Below are 21,700 nucleotides of genomic sequence, written 5' to 3' on the forward strand. Positions count from 1 at the left end.
ATCATACGTCCTCAGGCTTCTCACTCAAGTACCGGCGAAGTAGGAATCTTGGGGAAGGGGGATGGGAAGGGTTTCCTGTCTTTGGGGCTACCTTCTTTCACTTCTTCGATCTTATCCCTCTTTCCATATGCATACACTTCTATCGCTTAAGTCCTCCTCAATTTCCGTGGTTTTCAATAGCTTTCAACTTATTTTACATAAGCAGGCTGTAGAATCAGGCTAAATGACTACCCATATGCATACACACAATGAAACACAAAGACACAAAAGCGCTGGTATGCTGATAGACACAATAAAAAACACACACACAAATTTCAAGCTTTCGCAACCCAAGGTTGCTTCATCAGGAAAGAGGGAAGGAGAGGGAAAGACGAAATGATGTGGGTTTTCAGGGAGAGGGTAAGGAGTCATTCCAACCCCAGGAACGGAAAGACTTACCTTAGGGGGAAAAAAGGACAGGTACACACTCGTGCGCGCGCGCACACACACACACACACACACACACACACACACACACACACACTACACAAGAAAAATAATGATATGTACTTCATAATTAATATAATGTAACAGTTCCTTCACAGAAGTTTCTGATGAGTTCAGCTTTTACAAACATTTCACATTCATTATAAACTAACACCTTATCAAGTGATAGGCATTAGATTATACGTATTATACAAAATAATATTTTAAAAAATGACACCACTGGCCACTCCCTGGAATGAGATCAGTTGCCCACAAGACCTGAAAAATATTTCAATAAAATTGGTCAAAATATTATTTTTAATTTAAAATTGAAGTATCTGCTACATCAGTAAAAAACATAAACTTACCCAAATAGTCATCCATCAATGTCCCAATTGCAAACTGAAATAAAAAATAAAATATTCATTATCCCTACACTGAAAAAACATGGAGAAAGTAACTACTACAATGGTTACTTACAATTCCTGAGGCATCAACACGTGTGCCAACAATCTTCAATCGAATTTCATCATCCTGATTTATAACAATATCCTACAAACATAGAAATCGTAAATATATTTTAAAACTCAGATTAATTCACAACACATATCTGATGTATTCTGAAGTAATGTAGTGTGCAATTTGTGTTTACCAATCATATCAAACTTCAACAAATTATAACTTAGTTACACTTACTTCTTCCTTTGATTTGTAGCATGCTGGATTTGAATTGGGGCAGAACTGTATGTCTGCAGGAATTGACTGCAACAAACATACAAAGAACCAAAAGTTAAAGATATTTAGGCTCTTCCTAGAAACAAAAGTATAATTTGATGAAAGAGAGATAGGTTGGTGATAGCACTGTCATATTAGGGCCTTAAATAATTACAGGATGATTCAGAATATAACTTTGGCTGCGAAAGGCAAAGATCTGCATTCAAGTCCTCATACAACATACAGCTTTAATCTGTCAGGAAACTTGATTTCCATGTTTACTCTGTTATAGAGACAGTATGTAAGTTTGTTATTGTAGCTACATACCAAAACAAAGTTAAGTTGTGTACTGGGAAACTCTTCTTTGTTCAAAAACTATACTGATTAATGATACATTTATTCCAACATTATGGTAGGTCATCAGTGACACATCACAGAGGGGAGCCAATGAAGTCATTGTTAACATGTCTAACTGCTTAGGGATTTCTGAACAATAGGTTCATTGGTATGAAACCACACTGTCTTCACTGCACATTTTTGTTAATGAATAACATGCCAGTAAGTGCTGATCTTAATGGGAACGACTGATTTACATGACCCACAGATGAAAACATACAATGCAGGCTCACCTACAAACATTTCCATTTCAGAATTAACTATCACATACAGAACACGATTTGCATTTGGTAGAACACATATGATGATATTTCTATTTCAGGTTGTCACAAATATGGACAAGCAAAAATACTTAAAAACTGTTTTACTTTCCATTACTCTATCACATAAATTGTGAAGATGTGTCCTACCTTGCAATTAGTGTCTCCCCCTCATTTAACAGGCCAAGTGTGGAGAAAAACAACAACAACAACAACAACAACAACGAAAATTGTAACACATGTTCATGAACCACACGTTGAGAGATGAAGTTAAATGTAATGCTTGTACCATAAGGGAAAATAAAGAAATACATTGATAAAAGCAGAAATACCATTTACTTGTAGCAAGAACAGATGTGGAATAATTATTGAACCCTATAGTGCATTAACACTGGTCGGAAAAGACAATCTTTACAGGTGCTATTAGACTGATTTGTAATGCAGCTCAACGTCTACATTCACACCACATACACGGAATTTTTCATTACACAAACTAAAACTACAAAGCAACCTATGAAAAATGTAAAAATAAATAGTTACTTTTGTCCATTCCATGTTGACTCACCTAGACCTCCCTGCTCGACCATCAAGAATATCAATGAAATCTTGTGTGAACATCCACACATGTTCCCATTGAACATTGGTAAAGTTTTTAACATTCGTCAAAGCAATACTGGTCAAGATATAGTCACTTGTTTGACTCCATGTGCGACTTTGTAGAGAGCACATGTGAATTTATGGTGACTTCGAGCTGTTATATCTCGAAGAATATTTTGTTGAAAGAAATAAAATTTGTCCACCTTGTAGTCCTTCATGCTTTCTCTTAAGAATAATAATCAAACAAATTTTACAAGCCATATCCAGCAAGAAAATTTTAGGTAAAACCACTAAAAAAATTTTCAAAATTTGACCTCGTATGCTTCTGGGATTGAAGGAATGACGAACATAAAACTTGGCATGTAGTAACTTAACAACACAAGATTCTCAAATATAAGCTTTCATTTATGCGCCACTTTCAATACTGAATAAATTATGTGAAAAGTCGATAAAACCGTATTTTCAACCTGATTTTGCAAAAAAACTATATTCTCTAAAACTTTTCCAACTGGACTCATTAGAAAATCCCTCAATTTAAGTAAGAAAGAAAAAAAACTGTGAGCTTTGATAGCTCTTTAGCACAAGGACGTGTAATATAAAATTTCATTTGCCTGCTATTTTCCAATAACTTACAAATTTGCGGAAAAGACGATTCTTGTGAAAATGTGAAAATACGGTATATTCAACACTTCTTTTACAAATACCATTTTCTGTTAAAGCTTCAAACCAGTCTTATTTTAAACAACACTTTTAAGCCCCCTTCCAAACAGTGGGTTTAATTTACATGAACTAACAGTGTTGCATTAACAGGGACAAAGTAGCCAGAAAAATCAGGCTATGAATAAAGTTTTCACTTTGATTTCTTATATCTCACTGATTAAAGGCATAATAAACTTGAAAATTTGGACACAACTATTTAGCAACAAATGGAATTGCAATATGCAGTGAGGTAACAAGTCATGGTATACCTCCTAATATTATGTCGGACCTCACTTTGCCCAGCACAGTGCAGCAACTCGACATGGCACAGACTCAACAAGTAACTGGGTATCCCCTGCAAAAATACTGAGCTATGGGCCTCTACAGCCATCCACAATTGCTAAAGCATTGCCAGTGAACACTTTTGTGCATCAACTGACTTCTCGATTGTGTTCCACAAATGTTTGTTGGGACTCACATAGTGCGATCCGGGTGGCCAAATCATTCGCTCAAATTGTCCACAATGTTCTTCAGACCAATCACGAACAATAGTGGCACAGTGACATGGCGCATTGTCATCCACAAAATTCTACGGTTGTTTTGGAATGAAGTCCTTAATGGCTGAAAATGGTCTCCAAGTAGCCAAACATAACCATTTCCAGACAATGATCAATTCAGTTGGACCAGGGGGCCCAGTCCATTCCATGTTAACATGGCCCAAACCATTATGTAGCCACCACCAGCTTATACGGTACTTTGTTGACAACTTGGGTCCATAGTTTTGTGGGATCTGTGCCACACTTTAATCCTACCATCAGCTCTTACCAGCTGAAATCAGGACTCATTTGATCAGGCCGAAGTTTTTCAATTATATAGGTCCAACTGATATGGTTATGAGCTCAGGAGAAGCACAGCAGGCGATGTTGTGTCAGGCATCTGCTGCCACAGTCCATTAACATCAAATTTTGCCGCACCATCTTAATAGATACATTCGTCATATGTACCACATTGACTTCTGCAGTTATTTCAAGCAGTGTTGCTCGTGTGTTAGAACTGACAACTCTACGCAAATACCGCTGCTCCTGGTCGATAAGCGAAGGCCGTTGGCCACTGCATTGTCGGTGGTGAGAGGTAATTCCTGAAATCTGATATTCTTGGCACAGTCTTGACACTGTAGATCTCATAATACTGAATTCCTTCACAATTTCTGAAATGGACAGTCCCACGTGTTTAGCTCCAACTACCATTCCTCATTCAAAGTCCGTTACTTCATATTGTGCTGCGATAATCTCATCAGAAACCTTTTCATATGAATCACCAGAGTACAAATGATAGCTCCACCAATTCACTGTCCTTCTATACCTTCTGTACTATATGCTACCGCCACCTGTATATGTGTGTATCACTAGCCAATGACCTTTGTCACCTCAGCGTAAAATATAATTTGCGTACTGCTTTCCAAATTTCTTCAAAATTAGTTCAAACTTTATTTTCGTAATAATTACAAAAACAGATCACATTCAGATTGCTTTCATAAAATCTGTTTTCCATAACTGATTTCAAACGAATCACAGGTGGAAAGAGAAGCATGTTACAAGCTACAGGTGGGTTTCTTCATCCAGGATACTAAGCCAGTAACTTGGATTCTTAATTTAGGTTCCAAAGCCTTCCTGATGGTATCTTTTTCCTTATAAAGCCATTTGCTAACTATCTTATCTCTGATCCCAAATCTGTACAAGTATTTCACATAGGCTGCAAGCAAAAAGTAATATCAATTTTTATTTTAAAATTCTCAACATTGCAGTCTACATTTTTCAAAATTTTTGAGCCACTTTCTGCAGTAATTTTTCTGAAAATGGATGCTGTCAGTCAGGTGATGATACTGAAAGAACAGAGAGCATGGAAATGACTTGTTGTTCTGGTACCCAACAAGCATCTTGCCTCTTGGGCCAATAAAATAAATGAGTTGGGTGGAATGCATAAATTTTATCAGTGCATTATTTTTTTCCAATTATATGTCAATAATGTTGCTGATGCACCATCCATTATCATACATACAAGCAATGTAATGGTCAGCTAACAACTCTGTCAGTTTCAGATTTAGCAAGGTTGCACCACTGTGTCATCAGAAACTTTGCCAATATGAACTGAGGGCAACAAATTGATGATGTTCTCTATTACTGGCAACATTGTTGCTTTCTTGACACCTTTCTTCAAAACATTTTTTGCTTTAACTTACCAAATGAGAAAGTGCTGGTATGTTGATAGACACAATAACAAACACAAACACACACACAAATATTCAAGCTTTCGCAACTCCTGGTTGCTTCATCAGGAAAGAGGGAAGGAGAGGGAAAAACAAAAGGATGTGGGTTTTAAGGGAGAGGGTAATGAGTCATTACAATCCCGGGAGCAGATTCTAAGAGTTGTCATTCACCACACCAATGCAGTTGGCATCCTTAGGACTTTGGTACGCAGCATATGCCATTTCTGACACAGACAGCTTAAGCCAAGAACTTGCGCATTTGATGGCTGTTTTTAAGGAAGATGGATACTTTGAGAAGCAGATTCGTCAGACTATGGAGTTTGGACCGTCATCAGAGGCACATAAAGAGGAACATAGATCGGTGGCCTTTATTCTTTATGCTGGGGGCATATCGTTTAAGACTGGAGGAATTTTAACATTAAGAGTGTGTTCTCTCCACCTTCCAAGATTAGGGCACTACTTGGCTCTGTGAAAGATGATGTGCAGCTCAGGAAACCCGGTATATACAAAATTCCATGTCAGTGAGGGAAGGCTTATATCGGCTGTTCGATTCACAAAGTTCATGACAGGTGTGAGGAAAAGGTTACAACAGCCGGAAAAATTGGGAGTAGTAGAATACTGCTTAAATGAGGAACATGGTATGAAATTTGACAAAAATGTTATAGTTGCTAACACTTCCGGGATTTGGAACAGTGTCTATAAAGAGGCAATTGAAATTAGGTTGCAGATAATTTAATTAATAGTAGGCCATGGAATCCTGTACTATCCCGCATCAAAAACGAACTTTCTTCGGTGCAGCCAGTCAGTGTGTTCAAAAATCATCCCCAAGTACGATATATCATTCCCGCCGGTGTTCTACTAAGGGTGGCACCATCTGCCCAGTCTTGGAAGGCAGCAACCGTGATGGGCAGCGCATGCGCCATGAACAATACGGACACCTATATAGGACACAAATTTGCAGCTTGGCATCAGTTCTCAATGGGACTGATGAGCAGAAGCAGCAGTCTCCTGAAGATGGCAAACAGTTGGATCACTGAAATATCGAACTGAGTTGATTTTAGGATCCGACAGCAAACCTGAAGAACTTACAGCATTTTAAGTCTGTCACAAAACATTTGAAATCAGCAGCATTAAAGGCAAACTGATTTGCTGAAAGTCTGAGAAACTATGATGCATCTGTTAAGACAGCCACACACAAGACTCTGGAGCAACCAAATCTACAGCACAGCTATATGTTTAAGGTTTGTTTTCGTCTAACTGAAGGAACTGAAGGAAGTCAGAGACATGCCACCAGGACAATAACAGACTACATGAAAATGTAACAGACACAAACGAAACAAATGGAAATTGTTGAAGAAAAGGTGAAACTGTATTCATGAATTATTACAGAGGCCCAATCCTCACCAAGTGGCCGAAAGGGTCCCCCATGACGAATTTGAATTCTGATGAAATTTTGTGTGAACATTTCTACACATCCCCAATAAACATTGGTACAGTTTTACTTTTGGCAATTTAATACTTGCAGATATATAGTTATTGGTTTGACCCCACAGCACAGCTTCCAACAGCCCAACCCTGAGTTTCCATAACTTTGAGTTACACCACTTCTGACGATATTTCCTTGAAAGAAACAAAAACAGGCCATCTTCCACAACTTTTTGCACGCACTAAAGTTTAATAATAAGTTTAGCTTTTTCATATTTGGAAGTAAGTGTGTAATAAGCCTGGAACTTTGCATGTCATTTACTAACACAAGGTCTTAGTATTGCGATGTGAGCATATAAGGCCCTAAAAAGGGGCAACAAATTGGAGGCACTGTGAAAATGTGCCTATACTCTGTTGATACTCAAATTAAATCTGATATTGCTTACTATGTTTTACAATTGTTTAGCAGTGTATGGAGAAGGTAATATCGAAAGTACTGATGAACATAACGTGGGCCCAAGTTAAAAGAACTCAAAAAATTACATGAGAAAAGGGCATCTGTCATTGCAACTCATCATGACATATTTCAGCCAGATTTCCTGTTGTAATAGGTACAGATTCAAATAGTACTAAAGTTTAAAATTTAGCTGTGCATTAGCAAGGTAGAGATCTTGTAATAAAATTGTTGCAGAACAGCTGCAACACAAAAAACTGCCTTCAAGCTTTACATCACTGTCACATTATGTAAATCTTGATAATAACAGTCTGCCTGACATTTTTTGTAAAGGATCCATTTTTAGTTTGTCTGAAAGTATTTGTATGGAGTGTAGCCATGTATGGAAGTGAAATGTGGATGATAACTAGTTTAGACCAGAGGAGAATAGAAGCTTTCGATAAGTGGTTCTACAGAAGAATGCTGAAGATTAGATGGGTAGATCATGTAACTAATGAGTAGGTACTGAATAGAATCAGGGAGAAAAGTAACTTGTGGCACAACTTGACCAGAAGAAGGGATCAGTTGGTAGGACACATTCTGAGGCATCAAGGGATCACCAATTTAGTATTGGAGGGAAGCATGGAGGAAAAATTGTAGAGGGAGACCAAGAGATGAATACACTAAGCAGATTCAGAAGGATGTATGTTGCCGTAGTTATTCGGAGATGAAGAGGCTTGCACAGGATAAGAGTAGCATGGAGAGCTGCATCAAACCAGTCTCTGGACTGAAGACCATAACATTGCTAAGGTTGTGCTAATTTAATTATAGTTTAAAGTATAGGATATTTTGTGTTTAGATACTTCACAGTTTATATGGAACATAAGTGTACTAATGAAAATTTTATAGATGTGTCACAATGGTCCATGGTGGCTTGACAACCACTGGTTTCCTTTAAACTGAGAAAATCAGAATCCCCTTCTTCACAGGGGCCAGGCTCAACACTAGTGCAACAGCAGCCACATCTGAATTTCCTTAGTACAGGATCCCAATTCAGGTGAACCATTTTTTAAAGAAACATCAATAGCTAGAAGAGGTTTCATTTAGGATCCTGCACTTATGATAATTTCAAGCTACTTCAATTTGTTTGAGGCTTCATTAATTTTCTATTGAATATCATGTGAAAAACTAGGCCTCCACAGTCACTAATGTCACTGATGAAGCTGGAATAACTGAAAAAATATGCTGTTCTGAACCCACAACTTGTCACTATTTGATGACCAGTAAAATGTATGTTCTGTGCCATGTGGACGGATAAGATTTGTCAAAGCCGCCTTCTGCTTAGTGAAACCTCTCACATTTTTCCTGTCCTCCACTATCTCTCATAAATGCATTCATCATATTGTACAGGATGGAGATCTGATGTTAATATATCTCTTTCACTACCATAAATGCTCTCACTGCAGAACTGAAACAGTTCTATAGGCATAAGAATCTGCCTATTCTGGCAGCTGCAAGATTGCTCTCACTGCTTGTCACTTTGTCGTATCTCCAACATCATTACAAGGTGACTTTCCATGACCTTTAGAGATGGAACACAAGCTCAGAATGATTAAAAGATGGGGAAGGAAATCAGCCATGCACGTTCAAAGGAACCACCTCTACATATGTCTGGAGCAATTTTGGCAAATCTCGAAAAACCTAAATCAGAATGATCGGGTGCAGATTTAAACCACTGTCGTCATTTGGCTACAGGAATCGAACGTGTGTCCCTCTGGACTGAAAGCAGCATTGTTAACCATTGCGCTATTGATGTGACCAATAAATATTAGAGAAACATAGTGGAGAGTACCTACCCCCATGAACCATGGACCTTGCCGTTGGTGGGGCGGCTTGCATGCCTCAGCGATACAGATGGCTGTACCGTAGGTGCAACCACAACGGAGGGGTATCTCTTGAGAGGCCAGACAAACGTGTGGTTCCTGAAGAGGGGCAGCAGCCTTTACAGTAGTTGCAGGGGCAACAGTCTGGATGATTGACTGATCTGGCCTTGTAACACTAACCAAAATGGCCTTACAGTTCTGGTACTGCGAACGGCTGAAAGCAAGGGGAAACTACAGCCGTAATTTTTCCCGAGGGCATGCAGCTTTACTGTATGGTTAAATGATGATGGCGTCGTCCTGAGTAAAATATTCCGGAGGTAAAATAGTCCCCCATTCGGATCTCCGGGCAGGGACTACTCAAGGGGACGTCGTTATCAGGAGAAAGAAAACTGACGTTCTACGGATCGGAGCGTGGAATGTCAGATCCCTTAATCGGGCAGGTAGGTTAGAAAATTTAAAAAGGGAAATGGATAGGTTAAAGTTAGATATAGTGGGAATTAGTGAAGTTCGGTGGCAGGCGGAACAAGACTTTTGGTCAGGTGAATACAGGGTTATGAATACAAAATCAAATAGGGGTCATGCAGGAGTAGGTTTAATAATGAATAAAAAAATAGGAGTGCAGGTAAGCTACTACAAACAGCACAGTGAACGCATTATTGTGGCCAAGATAGACACGAAGCCCATGCCTACTACAGTAGTACAAGTTTATATGCCAACTGGGTCTGCAGATGATGAAGAAATTGATGAAATGTATGATGATGAGATAAAATAAATTATTCAGGTAGTGAAGGGAGACGAAAATTTAATACCGCATTTACTCGAATCTAAGCCGCACTTTTTTCCCCGTTTTTGTAATCCAAAAAACCGCCTGCGGCTTAGAATCGAGTGCAAAGTAAGCGGAAGTTCTGAAAAATGTTGGTAGGTGCTGCCACAACTAACTTCTGCCGTTGAATATATGTAGAGCGCTACACAGACATGCTTTGCAGGCACAAAGATAAATACTGGCGCCAAAATCTTTGCGTCAGTAAATAAATTTAAAAAAAAAAAAAAAATGTGGAAGACAAGCTTTTTTCTCCGCCCCGAGTTTTGACCACTGCATTTTCATACATTATCCAACGAAGTAAATACAACTTCCGTATTGTTCATCTTCGAATGTAGGAGCATTTCAATGTGCTATGAAAATCCGACTGGCGAGACTGTTTGGGACGTTTGTAAATATGGCCAACTCTACGTTCTGAATTTTTTTCCTACCTTTGAGAAGAGATGGTTGCTAATAGGAACTTTTATGAATTGTGAATCATTTGCAGTATTCTCTCCACCATAAGAATAATACGAATATAAACATTTTGCCATGTATTCTTTCGTGTTTGCTGCTATCTCATTTAAATCCTGTCTGCCTAATAAACTACGAAACTAGAGTGAGACAACAGCAAATGCGGAAGAATATACATATCATGTGATGTTTATATTCGTATTATTCTTATGCCTAGTAGTGATACAGACAGAAATGAAGCACGGTAAGTGACAAGATTTTTAAATCTAAGATGACCCTAGTTTCTGTGCAGAATGTAATGTACTAAAAGATTTTCAAACGGAGAAAATTTTTCGCTAAACTCTCGTTCAGAACATCTTCTATCATACGCAGTCTATTATTTAGTTCTTGTTGATCATTATCAAAAAAAGCTGCAATGTAAGTAACAGCAAATAGCAGTCTCTTGCCATTGTTTCGCTTATGAGACAGTTCCTCTCTTTTTTTATAATAGTAAGCGGCGGTAGTGCGCACAAAAGCAAGCCATGCTGCGAGCGGCGACAGGCCGTAAACACTCATTATCAGAATGCGACAAACAATGCATGACACAGTACAGTAATGCATTTTCAGCTTAGAGTGATGTAAACACCTATAACAAAGAGAACAGCACTTATCAGATCAAAGAAAAATAAGCAATCAATTCAAACCAGACGAAGCACTTGAAAAAGGAAGGGTACCAGTATAAATAAGGACGGAGTGCCTGACGCATAGCAATGGCTACCTGGTAAAACTTAACTGCTAAGCTTACGACTGGAACCAAACTACTGTAGCTGTATCGTCATTCATTCGACCTAAATTGTGTCTCATATTACAATGGACCAACTTTGCTTAGATTTGGAGGTGCGGCTTAAAACTTTTCTCTCCCCTTGAATTTCGAGTCTCAAATTTCAGGTGCAGCTTATATTCGGGAATTTTTTTTTTTTCCTTGATTTTGAGTCTCATTTTTCAGGTGCGGCTTAGATTCGAGTACGGCTTAGATTCGAGTAAATACGGTAGTCATGGGTGACTGGAATTCGAGAGTAGGAGAAGGGAGAGAAGGAAACATAGTGGGTGAATATGGATTGGGGGTAAGAAATGAAAGAGGAAGCCGCCTGGTAGAATTTTGCGCAGAGCATAACTTAATCATAGCTAACACTTGGTTTAAGAATCATCAAAGAAGGTTGTATACATGGAACAACCCTGGATATACTAGAAGGTATAAGAGAGATTATATAATGGTAAGACAGAGATTTAGGAACCAGGTTTTAAATTGTAAGACGTTTCCAGGGGCAGATGTGGACTCTGACCACAATCTATTGGTTATGAACTGTAGATTAAAACTGAAGAAACTGCAAAAAGGTGGGAATTTAAGGAGATAGGACCTGGATAAACTGATTAAACCAGAGGTTGTACAGAGTTTCAGGGTGAGAATAAGGGAACAATTGACAGGAAAGGGGGAAATAAATACAGTAGAAGAAGAATGGGTAGCTCTGTGGGATGAAATAGTGAAGGCGGCAGAGGATCAAGTAGGTAAAAAGACAAGGACTAGTAGAAATCCTTGGGTAACAGAAGAATATATTGAATTTAATTGATGAAAGGAGAAAATATAAAAATGCAGTAAATGAAGCGGGCAAAAAAGGAATACAAACGTCTCAAAAATGAGATTGACAGGAAGTGCAAAATGGCTAAGCAGGGATGGCTAGAGGACAAATGTAAGGATGTAGAGGCTGATCTCACTAGGGGTAAGATAGATACTGCCTACAGGAAAATTAAAGAGACCTTTGGAGAAAAGAGAGCCACTTGTATGAATATCAAGAGCTTAGATGGAAGCCCAGTTCTATGCAAAGAAGGGAAAGCAGAAAGGTGGAAGGAGTATATAGAGGGTCTATACAAGGGTGATGTACTTGAGGGCAATATCATGGAAATGGAAGAGGATGTAGATGAAAATGAAATGGGAGACACGATACTGCGTGAAGAGTTTGACAGAGCACTGAAAGACCTGAGTCGAAACAAGGCCCCGGGAGTAGACAACATTCCATTGGAACTACTGACAGCCTTGGGAGAGCCAGTCCTGACAAAACTCTACCAACTGGTGAGCAAGATGTATGAGACAGGTGAAATACCCTCAGACTTCAACAAGAATATAATAATTCCAATCCCAAATAAAGCAGGTGTTGACAGATGTGAAAATTACCGAACTATCAGTTTAATAAGTTACAGCTGCAAAATACTAACGCAAATTCTTTACAGACGAATGGAAAAACTGGTAGAAGCCGACCTCGGGGAAGATCAGTTTGGATTCCGCAGAAATGTTGCAACACGTGAGGCAATACTGACCCTACGACTTATCTTAGAAGATAGATTAAGGAAAGGCAAACCTATGTTTCTAGCATTTGTAGACTTAGAGAAAGCGTTCAAGAATGTTGACTAGAATACTCTCTTTCAAATTCTAAAGATGAAAGGGGTAAAATACAGGGAGCAAAAGGCTATTTACAATTTGTACTGAAAGCAGATGGCAGTTATAAGAGTCGAGAGGCATGAAAGGGAAGCAAAAGTTGGGAAGGGAGTGAGGCAGGGTTGTAGCCTGCCCCCGATGTTATTCAATCTGTATATTGAGCAAGCAGTAAAGGAGACAAAAGAAAAATTCGGATTAGGTATTAAAATCCATGGAGAAGAAATAAAAATGTTGAGGTTCGTCGATGACATTGTAATTCTGTCAGAGACAGCAAAGGACTTGGAAGAGCAGTTGAACGGAATGGACAGTGTCTTGAAAGGAGGATATAAGATGAACATCAACAAAAGCAAAACGAGGATCACGGAATGTAGTCTCGAATTAAGTCGGGTGATGCTGTGGGAATTAGATTAGGAAATGAGACACTTAAAGTAGTAAAGGAGTTTTGCTATTTGGGGAGCAAAATAACTGACGATGGTCGAAGTAGAGAGGATATAAAGTGTAGACTGGCAATGGCAAGAAAAGCGTTTCTGAAGAAGAGAAATTTGTTAACATCGAGTATAGATTTAATTGTCAGGAAGTTGTTTCTGAAAGTATTTGTATGGAGGGTAGCCATGTATGGAAGTGAAACATGGACGATAAATAGTTTGGACAAGAAGAGAATAGAAGCTTTTGAAATGTGGTGCTACAGAAGAATGCTGAAGGTTTGATGGGTAGATCACGTAACTAATGAGGAGGTATTGAATAGAATTGGGGAGAAGAGGAGTTTGTGGCACAACTTGACTAGAAGAAGGGATCGGTTAGTAGGACATGTTCTGAGGCATCAAGGGATCACTAATTTAGCATTGGAGGGCAGCGTGGAGGATAAATATCGTAGAGGGAGACCAAGAGATGAATACACTAAGCAGATTCAGAAGGATGTAGGTTGCAGTAAGTACTGGGAGATGAAGACACTTGCACAGGATAGAGTAGCATGGAGAGTTGCATCAAACCAGTCTCAGGACTGAAGACGACGGCGACAACAACAACAACAACAACCAACAGTGGAGCAGTCTAATTCATCCACTGCATTTGTTGTAAAGGAAAGGGGAGAAATTAAAATGAGAGAAATTACAGGATCTAAAGAGGCATGGAGACAGTCACTTTTCCCTCATGTCATACATAAATGGTTCCAAAATGCCTCATGTCACATCGATAAACCATAATCTTGACCTTCTCAGGGAGAGTATCCCTTTCAAATGCCAGGATAAAGGCACCAGTATCAATGAGATTGTCCTTCGGGCCCTTCTGAATACGCTGAACAAAATGAACACCCCGCCGTCCTAGATTGTCCCTAAGTTGCTCATCAGTTTGACGGATGAGGTGAAAAATTACACCTTGAACCATATTCAAAGACTGGTGGGGAGGAGGGGGTAATGGACACAGGAATTGTGCCAAAATGGTCACAGGCACACGAAGGGCCACAGACTGGGCAGCTGAAGCAGTTTTGATCAACAACGAACCTGACAGCATCTTGCTCTTGCTTCGCCAAATTTGTCTTCAATGTGTTCTACAAAAAATAAAGGTTTGGTATTGGTAAAAGTATCCCCATCAATCCTGGTGCAAACCAGAAAGTGGGGTAAAGGTTTCGCCCCTAGCCGACGAGTCTGACCCTCCTCCCAGGGGGTAGCCATGGAGGGGAAGGCCGAAGGGGCAGAAGAAGCAGCACTAAAAGAATCATTTCCCCTCAAAGAGACAGCCGTAAAAGAATGGCCAGAGTTCTGGACCCACATGTGTTTCATTTGCATAGCATCCGCCCTGATGCCACACACTCCAATCAGGGGCTCTCCCCACGGGCACCACCCAGCCACATCAAGGGCCGTCTGGCACAGTGGCCATTGCCGATGCTCCAGGATGACAAGCAACCACTCCTAGGCTTATATGAGGTCACAGCTCAGGTATCAGAAATGTGATCCCTGTGTTTTCAGGGGGCTCAACCAAAAGGGTATATAGCGACCCCCACCACACGGGCTGGCTACCGTGTTGGCTATGTACCCTAGCATCAGCCAACGACATGAAGGAAAAGATGCAAGGAACTAGGAGGGCACACGCTGGGGACACTAGGTAAGGTGCTCTTCCTGAAATGGCTCACACTATGGAATATAAATTTAGTAATGGAGGTCAAACCCCAGAGGGGGACCAGAGAATTCCAAAAGGATGAGGTAATTACTCAACAAAACCAAATCGCAAAGTCAACAGAACCAGGAGGATAGTGGCGCCAACATAAACAAGGACACCAAGAGAGGGAGAAGAGAGGGCGGAGGGGAAGGAGCAAGGATAGGAAAGGAGGGGAAGGGAAAGGAAATGCAGACCGGGAAAGAAGGAAAGCTGCAATAGCTCGACGCCCCGTGCTCACTACGCACATACTCACAAAAGGACTGTGAGCCCCCTGAAGGGGAACCAAGATGGGCTGGCAGCTGGCACTAACTACTAAACTACGAAGTGTACAACTTTGCTTCCACCGTTTTTTCCCCAACATTTGAGGCTTTAATGAAACAAATTGGTTACACATGTACCATTCAAAGTATTTTCCATTGCTGGCCACTACTTTCTCCCATCTTTTGGGCAGTGTACGAATACCGCATCAAAAAAATTGTTCATCTTTTGAAGTGATCCAATTTGTGACTTCTTCATGAGATCAGAAGTGTTGGTCAGCCAAGCCATATGCCATTGATCTACACAGGTTATAGTCAGAGGGAGTAATGTCTGCAGAATACGGCGGGTGGGATAGGACTTCCTATTTTAACATTTCCAAGTATGTTTTGACCTCTTTTGCAATGTGGGCTTCAAACGTTGTAGAGTTGCAAAATCACTTTATCGTGCCTCTCGCTGTATTGGGGCCTTTTGTCTTTTAATGCTCTGCTCAAATGCATTAATTGTGTTCGATCACGAGCACCTTTGATTGTTTCACTTGGTTTTAACACCTCACAGAACACGATGCCGGGCTGGTCCCACCAAATGCAGAGCATGATCTTGGAGCCATGAATATTTGGTTTGGCCATCAACGTGGAAGCATGGTTGGGATATCCCCATGATTCTTTGCATTTAGGGTTATTGTAATGAACCCTTTTTCCATCCCCGGTCACAATGCGATGCAGAAATCCCTTCCGTTTTTGCCTCTGAAGCAACTGTTCACAAACACACAAACGCTGTTCAATGTCTCTTGGATTCAGCTCACACGGGACCCAAGTTCCTTCTTTCTGAATCATGTCCATAGCCTTGAGACATCTTGAAATGGCTTGTTGTGTCACTCCCACTAATTGTGCCAATTCCTCTTGAGTTTGATGCAAGTCTTCACTCAGCAATGTCTCCAATTCTGCATCTTCAAAAACATTCTCTCTTCCACCACAATACTGGTATACAATGTTAAAATCACCGTTCTTGAAGTGTTGAAACCACTCAAGACACATTCTTTTACTAATAGCATCCTCACTGTATGTGCATTTGATGAGACTCAGCCGCTGTTTTCTTCATATTGAAAAAAAAAAACACTAATACCACCCGCAAATGACGAGAATTAGGCTCATAAACTGACATTTTCAATCAAGAATAACTTTATGATGCAGACATAAATTGACTAAAGTTTGAATGAGATTCTATTGACCGAGGTCCAAGCTAACTGCCAGACGTCTGCAATCTGTTTCTTTCGACCGCTACTTACCATTGTCGGCACCTATCGGCTAACGGCGGAATCAAAGTTGTACACAATGTAGTTGAAACGTTTATCAAAAAGTTATTTTAATCAGAGTGTAACCCTATCAATAATTCAGTGGATAATCTTGTAGGAGTTCTACCCATTTTATATCTTTGATCTACTCATAATACGTTGTTTCTCAACCCTTTGCTGTATTTTACATCAAAATTTCTATATTTAAAATCAAACAATGTAATTCCAAGAGGGAATAACAACAATATGGAAAGGATAAGTTGCTTCTCACCACATAGAGCAAGTGAGGTGCAGTCTGGCACAATGAAAAAGAATGCTAACAGTATTCAGCTTTCAGGCTCAGTCCTTCATCAGATGTACAAAACTCGCTGTGTGCTGTAATTCGAAACTACCTCGGCGGTGAATGATGGAGAGTGAACATGATTAATTATGAGTTGGATGATTAGACAAGGTGGCAGAAGCAAGGAGAAAATTGTGTTCAACAAATATCATCATGAATTGGAGTGTATGACATTATGTGGTGGCATAATGCAATATATTGTGCAGAATGTTGTCATAAAACAGAATACACCATAAAATTCCAACTGTATTCAGATTCCTGGGCAATCACAACCTCAGAAAGGGGACATTTCGAAAATACCCCACAATACGATCACTGGGCTATGCCTGTTTTGCTCTAGTCACATTCGTTGGTTCTTCAGATCATAACCAAACTGTTACATTTCATCCTAACCTATACCTCGGACACACTCCATGTCAGTCCAGCATCACAACCAGTTTTCTTACACATACATTCCTTGGCTTCGCCAACTCACAACAAAACTATAACACTGGAATATGAAACAATATCCCAAGAAATCTTGTCCTATTCCGAGAAACATACAACCCAAGAAATACAAAAACCACTAACCAACTTTATATCCGTAACAGCCAGATCAATAATCGCCAATCTCGTGCCACCCACATAAAAAACAAAAGTATCTTCGACCGAAACAAGTCATCAGATTCAACGATTCTCACTGGCTACTGTATACTATGACCCAATTGGTTACAGCCAATGGACACAAACTGCCAACAGCAGTAAGCTGGGGGAAGAGTTGTTGACAGCATAAGAGCACTGTAATCTCTGCCACTTATACAGGTTTTTGTTTATTGATATGTACAGCACGTTTGCACTGTTTTACAATTTTATTAGTGATTTCACCAAAAAGGCAGAACTTATGTTTTGGTAACAGTCTGACCTTAGCATGGCACAAGGTTAGAAAGTGATAGCCGCACTGTGATTTACATCTGTTCATTGTTATTTGGGTATGTATCAATGAAGGCGAAACCAATGAATGTGAATATTAAATCTATGTTCTGACAGACTGACATTCAGTACACCACAATGTCTATGTTACAATGGAAGGTTACAATTTGGTTGTGATTGGCAAAGCCAACACATATGAAAGTGAAATATTTGTTGTGGTGATAGACATCTGTAGTACAGACAGAAGCTGAAACAGCTTGCAACCTAATAGTTTCGTCTTTTGTTTTCTTGCATCCGGCATACTGCAGTATACATATCAATGCAAGAAACACCAAGCTGTGACAAAAGTATAAAGTGAAAATTGGGCAATATTAATCTTTACTTGTTTGTATTTGTCCCTGCAAACAGAAGTTCTTTTGTCCAAAAATCCACTCTGATTGCACCTGCCACCTACTCAGTTAAAGTGGTAGTTCTATACACATCACCTGTTTCGCCGTCATAATCTCCAATGACCGCTCGTGGTAGACGTTAACAACATACATTTCAAAGTTAGAGCACAGGGCACACCATTAAGTTTTACTACAATTTGAATATTGTTAGTATTGAAAGAGTGTTGTTATCTACAAGAATAGCCATCAGGTTTCAAGAGATTTACTAGGTACATATCCAATTAATTAAGCAAAAAGTTATTTTGAAAACCCCTTTACATTCTTCATCTAGGAAAACATAAACACAGCAGATTATCTAAAATTTCTGTACAGAAAGTTAAACTTACATGATGTGAAATGAAGCATGACAACGGACCAATCTCGGCAAACATCCCAACCTGAAAAAGTAATGGTTTAGAAACCTCAGTGATGTTCAATAAAATGAAAGGCTCTCACACTCTATACTAATCAACTGCAACTAAAATTATTCCAGGAAAGAGAAAGTAAACTTTTTTTTTCACATTCTGATCGTAATTGACCAAACTACAACTGTTATATATTAATTCCTTTGAACTGCTACGGACTAAAAATTGCTGCATTAACAGAACTTTTATGAAGATTACAAAGTCTGGGAAATTGTCAGAATCATTTCCCTATACTGTAAACCAAAAACCACAGAAACAGTTACATTTTCAATATCTGACAAAGGTGTTAACATTCATGTTGTGTTTCATTACATATTATTTATAATGAAAAATACATTGAACTATATGCGCTCTGTAGCTTTGCATTCATTGCAGTGGGTGATGGATACAGAGGAATTAGTAGAATCCATTAAACCGACAGCCAGAATGCCCTGCACAAAGAACCAAGCTGCAGTGTGCACACAGTACTTTAACCCACAACACTGAAAATTTCAGTTGTAGTTAATATGTAAAATATCTTCACCCACAGATTTCTGAAACCAAATTAGAGTTCACTTAAAATAAATTAATGTCAGAGTTTAGTGACTTGAGCAACATGGACAGGATGTCAATTAGTCGTCACCCCTACATGGGTGAAAAATGCTTACAGAACTGCTTTCTCTATAGACAAACGTGCGACAGTAAGAAGGGCGTAGTACCAGCATGATTTACCTCCTCTGGTAAAGCTGCTACTCTTTCTCTCCAGTCACCCACAACAGAGTTGCGAGCATTTCAATCAACTAATAAATGTGTGTTCCTCATGACAGCAAATTTTACAGTAGACTCTTCTTTAAATGCAAACATTTTAGGTTAAGCTTTACTGAGACTGTTATTGATATCAAATGAAACAAGTTTACTGTCACCAGTCATTTAATATTTATATTCACAATGCATTTCAAAGATTTAAACCTCCATCATCCAGCAGACTTACATGTGTTAGTATGGTGTGTGTGTGTGTGTGTGTGTGTGTGTGTGTGTGTGTGTGTGTGTTTGTTTGTTTGTTTGTTGAGTTACAGCTTTGTGGTAACCTGGGGCCCTGCCTAGTGACAAAAAAAAACAATTTCAGGACAAGGCTTTGAGATTTTGGACTAAAAACTGAATGTATATCTAAATGCGAAAATAAAACAACCAAAACAGAATATCTCCAGTGGTCACAGGCTGCTTGCTTTCTCTCTCTCTTTTTCCATGATAGGCCCTATAGTGTTAACCTACAGGCCTACATACGCAACAGTGAAACTCAGTATTTAATTCCAGGATTAAGCAGCTCACAGAACTTTAAAAATAAAACGTGCATAATCTGAATACAACCTTAACATCAAGTAAAATTAAATCCTTTGAAATAAAGTAGTTCAGAGACAAAAAATTGAATAGGCCTAATCTAACAACAGTTAAAAAGCAAAAATATGCAAATGAGTGAAAAACCTTTTGCAAAGGATGTTTCAGTCATGATGGAAACGTCAGTGACTGTCAAAATACTTTTTAAACACGATTTAGTTTCCTGCACAACAGCAGATACTTTCGACAGCAAATTTGTTTCATTTAGGCTACAAGGTATTGTTCCATAAATTAAACTATTTTTATAGGTGTTTAACTGTGTATTGTGTTGTTTGCAAACGGCTATTATTTAAAGTCGTTTATACCTTGTTTACTTGGGTGACGACTGCGTCAAGAACTTCTCCTTTAAAAGGCCTAAACACAATAGCCTTATATTTAACAGGATAAACAACGAAGCCCTGGCCCGGCTGTATGAGACCAGCACCTATATGATCTATTGTTGTAACGGCTATTACAAAACCATACCTGGAAAAAGGAAATTAAATATGATACATGTTGTTGCTAATACAAAAGCATCACAGTAAAACAAAATGTTGCTTACTTTCCCGTGCAGGTTCCTTCAACCTCAGTATACAACTTCTGTTTCACGGTTTCAATAAGCTGTGGTCCAAAATACCGTGGATGAAGTAGAATCTCATGCTCCAAGGAGATCTGAAAGTTAATAAAACATACTACTGGTACCGAATTACTGAAGGAATATAAAATAACGGTCAACGGTAATGTGTACAACACTGTTGAACGCGAAATCAGTGTCAGTGAAATTTTGGGTCATGAGAAACTGAATCTTATTATTAAATGTACCATCAACAAATCAAACCGAGTCGGTAAATGAAAACACTATCAAAAATTTATGAATCTCGAGGGACCAATAGAGCATTAATATCAATGTTGTTCTTGGCACTTACGTGGTAAAACATTATTAAGGAGTGTGTAAAACCGCTTGCTGGACTAAACAGTTTATTACACAGCGTCACAGCATCTCCGAAATGCCAAGGCACACCAACTGCACTCTACACCTCAACAACAAATACAAACGTGAAGCAACAAACCTATTGTAAACAGTTCAAAGATATTCATGGGTAAAATCATTACCACCAAGGATATGACTACCACATGGCCCCAATGATATGGTATCTCTGACAGCAAAACAAAATAACTAGCGTAGTGAAACCAGACGCAAAATTTCAGGCAGTGACTTCGATGAACGATGACATGAAAACAGTGACAACAAATAACGACTTTTTCGAGTTATTAGTGGGAACAAATGATGCAACAAACGAAACGAAAGACATAGTGATCTCAACTCAAAAGAAGGCCACTTGAGCTGAGAAGTTCAAACGTGATCGTCTTCTCTGTTCAACATCGACATGACTTGCCAATCTGGTCGTCTGTAAATATAGAAGTACGAAGCACAAATAAACAGAGCCTTAATATATACACGAGATTTAAAAATGTTACATTTGTGGACTTACGTTGCGTAGGAAGAAGATTTCACACATCCCATGGCTTACATCTCAACAGATTACTAGCACTCCGTCTTCAGGCCTCAAGTGGCCCATCGGGACCATCCGACCGCCGTATCATCCTCAGCTGAGGATGCGGATAGGAGGGGCGTGTGGTCAGCACACCGCTCTCCCGGT

At 39.3% G+C, this 21,700-nt stretch overlaps 1 protein-coding gene across 1 annotated transcript; it reads right to left on the bottom strand.

The window, feature by feature from the left end:
- Positions 1-544: 544 nt before the first annotated feature.
- On the bottom strand, positions 545-21,138 carry LOC126150011 (DNA-directed RNA polymerase II subunit RPB7). The gene is made up of 8 exons (XM_049915846.1): positions 20,966-21,138; positions 20,602-20,711; positions 20,366-20,525; positions 18,609-18,659; positions 1,162-1,227; positions 946-1,017; positions 834-867; positions 545-744 (listed from the first exon to the last, which is right to left on the bottom strand). The coding sequence occupies exons 1-8, from the start codon at positions 20,975-20,977 to the stop codon at positions 728-730; spliced, it is 522 nt and encodes a 173-aa protein (XP_049771803.1). The 5' UTR covers positions 20,978-21,138; the 3' UTR covers positions 545-727.
- Between the last annotated feature and the right edge of the window lie 562 nt (positions 21,139-21,700).

The sequence above is a fragment of the Schistocerca cancellata genome, chromosome 2 (genome assembly GCF_023864275.1).
Source record: "Schistocerca cancellata isolate TAMUIC-IGC-003103 chromosome 2, iqSchCanc2.1, whole genome shotgun sequence".
NCBI lineage: Eukaryota > Metazoa > Arthropoda > Insecta > Orthoptera > Acrididae > Schistocerca > Schistocerca cancellata.

Coding starts and splice junctions, on each gene's coding strand:
- LOC126150011 (XM_049915846.1), bottom strand. Junction 1,228..18,608: donor CATGCTTCATTTCACATCAT/GTAAGTTTAACT, acceptor TGTTTGTTGCAG/TCAATTCCTGCAGACATACA. Junction 1,018..1,161: donor GCTACAAATCAAAGGAAGAA/GTAAGTGTAACT, acceptor CTATGTTTGTAG/GATATTGTTATAAATCAGGA.